Source organism: Micromesistius poutassou (genome assembly GCF_964030765.1).
Source record: "Micromesistius poutassou genome assembly, chromosome: 3".
Taxonomy (NCBI): Eukaryota; Metazoa; Chordata; class Actinopteri; order Gadiformes; family Gadidae; genus Micromesistius; species Micromesistius poutassou.
Window position 1 is genome coordinate 12,534,252 of NC_140273.1, and position 10,389 is coordinate 12,544,640.

General features: G+C 46.1%; 1 protein-coding gene across 2 annotated transcripts in view; it reads right to left on the reverse strand.

Moving 5' to 3' along the window:
• The window catches only part of npnta (nephronectin a), a 46,411-nt gene extending 36,442 nt beyond the window's left edge, over positions 1 to 9,969 (reverse strand). For both annotated transcript variants that reach the window (XM_084465535.1, XM_084465534.1), the window contains exons 1-2: positions 9,669 to 9,969; positions 2,999 to 3,099 (exon numbers count right to left, since the gene is read on the reverse strand). In XM_084465535.1, coding sequence (XP_084321661.1) covers positions 2,999 to 3,099; positions 9,669 to 9,739 — 172 coding nt within the window. In that variant the 5' untranslated portion in view covers positions 9,740 to 9,969. The remainder of the gene's footprint in view (positions 1 to 2,998; positions 3,100 to 9,668) is intronic.
• Positions 9,970 to 10,389: the final 420 nt, after the last annotated feature.

The window sequence follows — 10,389 nt, forward strand, 5'->3', positions numbered from 1 at the left end:
TGCGTACACACATACACACAAATAAACAAACGTGGGTGTACACACACACTGACACACACACAGACACACAATAAATCTCCTAATCACCCTTTCTGATCTCTCTCTCTCTCTCTCCCTGTCTTCTGAAATCAGAGTAAGGCTGATTTGATGCAGGACTGATTGTAGTTTAAAGAGCACGGCTATACGGATATGAGAAGCGGATGTAGCCCCCCAACACACACACACACACACACACACACACACACACCCTCTCTCCTCCCTTCTTGCTCCTCATTGGAATGCATCGAGGGAGAATGAGCAGTGATTTCATCAATAGTAACAGATAGGACTCTGTGGGTAGCAGGTGGTAGTGATGGTGGTGGTGGTGGTGTGAGGGAGGAGGGGGCATAGTTCTGAAATAGCTTGTTGTGTCGCTTAAAAAACACAGAATATGTGGGACTCCAGAGATACAATCATGATAACACACATGCTCACACACTGCTGCTGTTTGGAGTCGACCACATTCATGGATTAATATGCAGCACGTCAGGCCCTACTTCAGTTCTACTGTTTATAAGATATCTGCTCTCTCCTGTGGTAGAAACTCCAGTGTCAACAACACGTTGCGTTGTTGTACCTAAAGGTGCGTTCACACAAAAAGCAAAGCGAATATTCTAGTCGCTTTACTTACCTCAAAAAAAAGCGATATTCGCGACAAAGTTCAAATATTTGAATTCGAGCTAACAGGCGAATGAGGCGAGTTTCGCGCCACGCCATTCCAGCCATTCCAGCTGTCTGAGTCAGTCAAAATTTACCATCTTCATTGCATTGACTCTGAATGTATTCGCGCCGCGCCTTCGCTTTTGGTGTGAACGCACGGTAATGACTAGCAAATCGCCCAACACAAGACAATACAACCAAGACAATAGCATAATGTATTCTCCAGGTCGAGTCTAGTCGAGCATGGGGATCTGGAGTTTCCTAGGTGTTGCTTTAATATAACTGTGCTGAGGATGCTGGCTACAGAGCTGTATTGACATCTGGGCTGAAACGGTGTTATACATCCTGCAACACCTACTGTAACACACTATACACAAAAGAGAAATGCTAGTGAGCCTTCGCTTCTATGTTTGAAATTGTGATTGCAAGGTGTGAACAGTAGCTTTGGCTCAGGAAGCTGTTGACATGACATTTAACTTGTCTCCGCCTACAATGTCTGAATCTTAAACTCGAACTGAACATTTACAGAGAGAGAGCAAACCAATGTTAATGTTGAAATGTGGCAAATACTCCAATTGTGATATTTCATTTATAAATTTCATTTAATTTCATTCATAGTCAATTCTATATTGCATTCCTTTTATAAACCACAGCAGCAGTATATGAGACATGTACCTGAAAATAAAAAAAGAATGCAGTTAGTAAAACATTTTTTTGAAATAAATCATAACATTACATGATTAAATTAAAAATAAGCAATTCAAGCAATTCAAACTTAAGATCAACAAGTTGTTGCTTTGGTAACGGAACAAGACACAAATGTTATAGTGGATTAGAGGACATAAATAAAAGCTTTGACATATGGAACGGACATGCAGTGGAACCTCTGTTAACAGCCCCCACCCTCATCCCCATCACATTGAGCCTCATGATGCACACAGGGTCATGCAGCCGATTCTGATCATCAGGATGTTCATTGGGAAGTTTTTTAGCCGAATGATTGACGTAATTACGTATAAAACTTTATTTTTATTGAGCGGAATCACGAAGGGAATGAGGAATGCAAGCATAAATATGTATTTCTTGTTGTAACGTGTGGAGGGTTTTAGTGGGAGGTCCTTTGATAAGCCAAGCTCTTAAATGTTATCTATGTAAGTGAAGTGAACATCAGGACTATCTTTTGAATCAATCAGGATGGTATCACTAATCTCCTCATTAGATGCAACCGGCATCTCTCATCCTCAACAAAAGAAGCTGAAAATAAATAATGTAGTGCAAACCGGCTCATATTATCTGAAGCAATTACAATCTTAACCAACAGACCAATGTCCAACCTGTCTGCTCTTGTTTGAATGTTTTCCTGTGAAACCTTTGAAGTCGACAGGTATGTTCAAGGGTTAACGTTAGCATGCAGCATCTGCTATGACCCAAGCCAGTAACCCTAGCAACTATCTTCACGCGGCAGTCCTCTCCCAGCGCCCCCCGGGTGAGTTTCACGTTTGCCACGTTTGAGAGAGATACTTGCGAGGGACACGTCAATTTGAGGCGGAAAAGATCCAGGGAGAAGCTGAGGATGAATCCTAGTTCCTTAGGTTCCTTGTTTTGGCAAGGTGTCTCAGAAACAAGACGTGCTCAGTCTGTTAACATGGGTAAGACAATAACATGGGCAAGGCAAAGAACCAAATCAGCCGTATATCTCCCGAGTGAGCTCAATTGTACATATTACTGATTTAATTTTTCAGACATGTTGTTGACATGTTGACGGGGGGTTTTGAGTTGCAGGCACTTTGGCCGGTTGCCACTTGCCAGACTGTACAAGAGAGGCTTTGTTACCACACCGACTAACTAACAAAACGCTGTGTTGAGCGTCCACGTGACTCTCTTTCTCTGTCCTTCATGCCTCGCTCGGTCGTCAGGTAAACATTGGGATGAAACCAAACATAAACACAGCGGGTGACATAGGCGACCGCTTCCTAGTAATGCTATTCATTACCATAGTTACTTAGCACACACTTGTATCCAAGTGACTTACAGGAACAAAATGGTGGTCATAAATGAGCAGGTAGAGGCTAGGCATCTTTCTCAATGATGCAAACAGATAAGAAAACATGCGCAAATTCAGTGGGGGGGGGAGGGGTCAAACCCAGAACCTTACGCCGGGGTATCAAACACCCAAACCACTCAGTACTCCTCCCCCCCCCACACCCCCTGCTCTGTGACACGATGATGTGACCCCAGGTGACCCCAGGAAGTATCTCCCCCAAACAAAAGCCCAAGGCCGGACGGCAGGGTGACTCACGTTGGCAGTGGGCCCAGGAGCGGCGAGTCCAGCCCCAGCAGCAGTCCACCCGGGCCCCGTAGCGACACAGGCCGTTGGAGGGGGCCATCTGCCGCGGCCACCTGTAAGAAACACACACGCACACACACACACACAGACACACACACACACACACACACACACACACACACATACACACTGGTAGTTAGATTACAGCCCCCCACTAAATGTTATAATAGGCTGGAATGGCTTCTTGTCATGATGGCGGTTGCAATATCATCAGGTGGCGAGAATTTCACTTTTTACTGAGACCAAACCAAAACCACATTCTAGTAGGAATGTTTTATATGTATTATTAATATTGAGTTGAGAGTTTGTTTTCTATATCTCTTTGTTCATTCATATTTGTTTATTTCTGTTCATTGTATGCACTAATTATGTTTTTTTAAACATTTTTGTTGAGTAGAGTTAATATCTTAAGTTGTAAATGTATCTCCTGGATCCTCAAAAGCCTACAAATAGAAACCAATCACTTTAAATCCTTATTCCCTCTAACAAATCATAAAACCAACTTTGTAGTGCCCCTTCCAGTAAAAGCTTTGGCTGTTTTAGGATTACAACATCAATACTGTGCTAAAGTTTACCTCAAAACGCAAGAGGAAATCAATGTGTCAGATCAATGTGTCTGATGGTAAACCGGAGAGGGTGTTGAAAATGCGCCTGGCTTCGTTTTACTACGAGTTGCACTCGTGTGCGAAAACGGACACTTATGCATACTGCCTTTCTGCTGTTCTCGGTAAAGACAAGATGGACGCACTCTCCCTCTTCACTGTTTGTCCCAATGTTTACTATTATTATCATAATTATCATTATTATTGACACAGTGGTATGAGGTCCATCTCTTGTAAAATATACAAATATAATCCATTCATTTAAACTGAGAATTCACAGAGTACAGTTCATTATAAGTACCATACCCCGAAAAGCAGTCAGCATAACAGTGAAAAGTAGCATAAAGTGCATCCAGAGTGCATGCTCACAGTCTATATACAGAGAGTAAGTGCAAGAATGAAAGGCTAATACCGGTAATATTCTCTGTGCTACTAAATCCAATCATGGTTTTTACAGTTCCAAATGATTGTTGCAAACGTAAACACGCAGAAAGAGAATCAATGTGATTTTCTATCACCATTGTGCGCTACGGAGGAAAGAAATATCTTGGCTGAGAGCGATGATGGGCTGGCTGGCTGGCTGGCTGAGTCCACACAACACAGCCTCATCACACAACATCTTGGCATGGAGAGAGGGAGATGGGGGGAGAGAGAGAGAGAGAGAGAGAGAGAGAGAGAGAGAGAGAGAGAGAGCGAAGCAGAGCATTTCCATAGCGGTAGCCTGCAGAGTTCAAGAGCTAGTCTTAACTCAGTGAAGTTTGGCGGTTAGGGGAATCAGCGGCTGTGAGTTGGGAATGTGTTCTGTGTTTTATTCAGGCATCTTAAATTCATTTCACAACGCACACAACAAAACGATCTACCACCAAACACTTTGGCTACAAAGTGCAGGCTATAAGTGTACCATGTATTTTTTATATTTGGTGCCGGCCACAGGAGTCATCAGTCTAAATTTAAGCTTCCGCACGGATAAGGGAGCCACTTCCTGAGTGACACCGCGGCCGGAGGATTCTCATTTGTGCACAAAAGGGGGGGGGGGGGGGGGGGAACCAAAGTGTGTGGAAACCCCTTGAGACAACAGGCCACTGATCTGTGGCGCCGTGATGAAGACGAGGGGCTTCCGCTCAGTATTCGGCGCACACCCGACATCGCCATGCCTGCCTGTTAGTGGCTCTCTGCCAAGATGAGCAAATGCTAATGCTTGACCCGCTGCCAATCACCTCGATGGGGCAAAGAGAGAAGAAAAACTGTGATGGAGGAGGCTAAGCGAGAGTGGCAGATTCCGGGGAAATGTTTGTCTGCTGCCTGGCAGGCGGGAAGCACGGCGGCAGCCAGGCCGACACACACACACACACACACACACACACACACACACACACACATGAGCGTGTTCAGCAGAAACAGGAGGAGAGAGGATGGGCGAGAGGAGACAGAAGAGAGACTAGAGGAGGGAAGAAAGGGAGGGAGAGGTAGAGGGGATTCAGTAGATGAGAGAGGATGTGGAGGAGAGCTGACGAAAAGAAAAGACAGGAGAAGAGAAAAGGGGGAGATGGGGATGGGGAGAAGAATGGGGATGAGAGGAGAGGAGGAGGTAAAAGGGTCGAGGGGACAGAAGAGGGCGAGAAGAGAGTAGAGACGGGGAGAGGAGAGCAATAAAGGTTTAAGAGGAGAGAAGAGGAGGGGGAGCATTGCAGAGAGAACATAAGAGAGGAGAGGAGGGGGGAAAAGTTGTGAGAATGGAGGGAGAGTGAGAAGAGAGCAGAGGAGAGACAGTGGGGAGGGGAAAGGAGGGATGGGAGGGACAGTCTGACAGAGGTGATGAGGAGTGGAGAGGGGGAGAAGGGAGATGAGAGAGAAGACAGAGAGGAGAACAAATGATACTAGAGGAGAAGAGTGTGGAGGAAAAAACCGAGGGGAGGAGAGGAGACTGGGGGAAGATAAGTGGAATAGATAGGAGAAGGGCGCAGAGGAGGTGAGAGGAGAGGAGAGGGGAGGTGAGGGGAGGAGAGGAGAGATGGTACTTGGAATGAAAACCTTCAACCAGATGTCTATGTAGGTGTGGCTCACAAACACAGCCCACCTACAGCATCCGTGTCGTCATAAAACCACACAGATCACAAAGCCCAGGGCAGAAATTCCACTCCGATAGTAAACATTATGAAGGGGCTGATTTACAGGCATAATTAAATGGAGGAGATGACCCTGGGAGATCAATCATGTCAATAGTAATTTAACGAAGTCATCACTCGCCGTTCACAGGTTGTGCATACAGACAGACAGGAGAGATGATGATGATAGCACGACTTGCGAATGGGTTAGACATGAGGACAGTTGGACAAAGATCAAACTTCTTTCTGCATGAAGGAAGAGAAAGTACATATACTTATAGCAGGTCATGGAGGATGCAGTTTAACAGACCTCCAGAGGATTTATGGGAGATGTAGTCTGGGTGGTACTCCAAAGTCAATTTCAGACGTTCTCTCACACATGCACACACACACACACACACATAGTATCACAAGCACAAAATCACACACGTCCACACACACACACACACACACCCCCCACACACACACACACACACACACATACAAGCACACACATGCACACACACACACACACACACACACACACACATACAGTATAACCACAGGCACAAACCTGTATTCGCACGACACATGCACTCACACACATACATACACAAAAGGAGAATATGAGAGAAGCAATGTTTATTTGACATTCGTGTCCTCTGCGTATTCCCCAGTCTTACTCATTCTAGTTTCAAATTTCCAGTCACTTCACTTGGTCCTTGGCTGTTATGCATTGTGACAAGTGCCGGGTATTGTCTGAACTTGTTATGAACCCGGGTTTCGGTTCCAGTATCAAATCAATACTTTTTTCGGTACCTTACTTTGAGTTCCAAACAGATTTCTTTTCAGCAACTAGTAGGCTAACAAGTAGGCTAGCAGTGTTCGCAGAGTGACCTGTTCATCCACACTGTTCGCATCCGTCACAAACAGAGCTGCTCAGAGGCAGCTCTATCTTCCAGGTTTACTTTTCGACTCTTGGTCGTACCAGCACGTTGTCCATCAGTGTACCTAAAGTAGCACTGAGTACCCAGGTATCGTGGCCAGTCCTAACCTAACCGTCACTCTCTCTCTCTCTCTCTCTGTGGCCTGCGCTGTGGACTTCAAACCCACGCCTGAGCTCTGAACTCACATGACACAACAGGTTTTCAAGATAATTCTCCATCTAATAATAGATGGGAGAATTATACACCCCCCACACACACCCACATACCCACACACAGACACACATACCCCCCCCCCCCCCGAATGCCCAGTGACATTTCTCCACAGCGAGCGTTGTCATATTAGAATATCCAAGAGCGTCTAATCTGTGGCGATGACCGCCAGGAAGAGCGGCAGGGGGGATCCTAAATGACAGCTAAAGCCTCGCAGGGACTCGAGCGGAAGATGATTACCCTTCGTCGCGCTCGCCGTGTGCCACCTTCTCTGAATAGCACCCCTATCCAACAGCCACCCCCCCCCCCCTCCCCCCCACCCCACCCCACACGTCCCAAACCAATCTTTATAGGGAGAGAGAGAGAGAGAGAGAGAGAGAGAGAGAGAGAGAGGGAGAGAGGGAGAGAGGGAGGGAATGGGCCTGATACAGACGTAGTAGGGAGGGGGGGGGGGTCTTCCCCGGCCACTATTGTTTGGCTAATGGATACAGAGCAGCCCCGGTCAATGCTGCCTCACAAAAAGAAGACTGGGCTCTTTTCAACAAGGATATAATCACAGGCTGAGAGAGAGTCCAGCTTCTACTGAGCGATGACAGCTCTATTGGTCTGTACACCTGTCCTGCTGTCTGAGAGTCTGCCCACATACCTCTCTGAGAGAGAGAGAGAGAGAGAGAGAGAGAGAGAGAGAGAGAGAGAGAGAGAGAGAGAGAGAGCGAGAGAGAGAGAGAGAAAGAGAGAGAGAGAGAGAGAGAGATGGAGAGACAGAGACAGAGAAACAGAGGCAAGAGAGACAGAGAGACAATAGAGAAGAAAGATGAGAAAAAGAGAGAAAGAGATACAGAGAGAGAGAGAGATATCTTTGTTTGCTGAAGTCCCTAAGGTTTAAAAGCTGTCCCTGTGTGAGTAGTTAAGTAACAACGTAGCTGCCAGATAAATGGCTTCTCTCTCTCTGCTTTCTGTAGCTTACACTCTCTTTCACTTTCTTTTGATCCATTTATGCGCCAACTGAGATCAAGGCATGGGAGGTGAGTGTTAAGAGTCTAGTCAAAGGTTTGCATGAACAACCAAATTGACACGCTGCCCCATCAGAGGAGAACCAGGGAACACACCATGAATTAACGTCGCCGCAGATCTCATCAGATCCCAGGCCTGTTACGTACGGTTAAGATGCTGCACACACACACACACACACACACACACACACACGCACGCAACTCGTTTAGACACACACACACTCATACAGACACTCACTCTCATAAACATACACAGAAACATACACTCACACACAGAAACATACACTCACACACACACACACACACACACACACACACACAAACACACTCACACACAAACACATACCACTAAGTTAAGCCTTTTAAATATCACATTATGACAATGTGTTTGCACCGAGGAAGCCAAAATTAAATCCGAAAGACAGCACATAGGCTCAGAATTGAACGTCAATGTCAGAACTGCTTGAAGATGAATAGCTCAAAGTCAGCCTTGGTTAAGTTAACTGCCTTTGACAAAGTAAAATAGAATGTGACAGAGGATTCTATTTGATAAAAATTATACATTATCCTATATGACTATACTATATATCTCTCTAAAAAAGGCACTACATTTTGGTTCAAACAATGATTTAGCCTATACAGTAAGAAAATGTAATAGCCTAGTATACGACAGCTCTGGATTTGTGTGTCCGCGTTTACTCTGCTCCCAGCTCGTTTAACCCAAGCTGAAAATGTCAGCTCCTAAAAAAAAGAAAAGAAACGTAGTGTAATTTCTATAAGCCAAGAGTGACCTCGTCCCTGCATATCTCCGCTTCCTCAAAATGACCTAGATTGGACATTCAGACGAGGATGGAGGATGTAGCAAATTATGTTAAAAATAAGGCCTATATGAACAATCATGGTGTGTGTAGGCCTATGTGTAACTTTTTCGATAACTTAACCTAAGGCTATGTGCTGTTTTTTAAATTTTATTTTAGGCTCCCTCAGTCAATCCCGTTCAACTCCGATGCCCCTTTGGGCAGATTTACATCTCGGAGCCCAGGCATTCTTTTGGGTTTGGCGCGTCTCCACACTTCTTCTCTATGCATATTTCACCGGTGCGTGTTTGAACACGAAGGACCGGGTCGAGTGTCACATCATTTTATAACAAGGGGAGACACCGTCTAAAAACAAGAGCCCCTTGTTTTGGAAGTGCTGTATGTAAACAATGTGTGTGTTTCTGCTGGAAGTGTGTGGTTACGGAGAGAGACAGTTATACAGACAGAGACAGCGAGAGAGAGGGAGAGAGAGAGAGAGAGAGAGAGAGAGAGAGAGAGAGAGAGAGAGAGAGAGAGAGAGAGAGAGAGAGAGAGAGAGAGAGAGGGGGGGGGGGGGGGGGGGGGCGAGAGACAGGAATACAATGGTAAGGATATATGTATGCTATTTAACAGGTGAAACACAGGGTAAACTTAAAAAGCGGATCGAAAGTTATTCGTAGATAGCCATTATCGGTTTGGTAATGAAATGAAATTCCTTTGCGCACGCATTTTTTGTTTTGTGCTCCAACCAAGCACACGGACTTTTAACACCCCGTGTTGTAAAGTGCAATAGCTAAAGAATAGCCCTACTCCTTCAGAATTAGAAATCCTGCTGAGAAAAGGGCGACATTGCCAGTCACACCAGAGCGCAATCGAAACCGTGTCTATAGACCTTTCTATATTTGCTATGGATCAGCCTAGCGCGCCTCCGGGCGATGCATCGGCACCTCAATAAATCTTTGTCCTTACCTGCCGTCAAAGTCTGCACTTGCTCCGACGCACCAACTGCAGAACAATAAAAACTTTATCCATAATTCCATGATTTGCGAGAGAGAGAAAAACAGAGGGAGAGAGAGAGCAAGAGCGCGCGTGCCAATTATCCTCCGATCAGGAGGAAACACTGGAGCGTGTGTACACCGCGATGTGGTCAGCACGAGTTTCCACCAAGCACGTGAATATCCGTGCCGGTAGAGGCGTGTTCCGGCGACCTAAATACTGATCATTTGCAATTTAAGACCTATTCTCGAGGCGCCGAGGAAATCAGTCCGCAATCAAGAAGTGACCCTGGAGCGTACGATGAGAACAGTGGTGCTGGCGCCTTTGCGCGCGCCTCTGTGTGTGTGTGTGTGTGTGTGTGTGTGTGTGTGTGTGTGTGTGTGTGTGTGTGTGTGTGTGTGTGTGTGTGTGTGTGTGTGTGTGTGTGTGTGTGTGTGTGTGTGTGTGTGTGTGCGCGCGCGCGCGCGCGTGTGTGTGTGTGGAGCAGAGTGCACTCTATCGGTGTTCACGGGACCCCACAGCTCTCGCTTTCACTCCGCACGATAGAGTGGCGCGAGTCAGCCAATAAACACCACCAAAGACGGTGCACGCGATCGAGTCGACGGGCGGGCGGACGCCGATGTAGAGCTATTGGAACAAACCAAAAGAAAAAAGTACTGGCTAAATGTCAAGAGGAGATCACGCTTAAACTCGT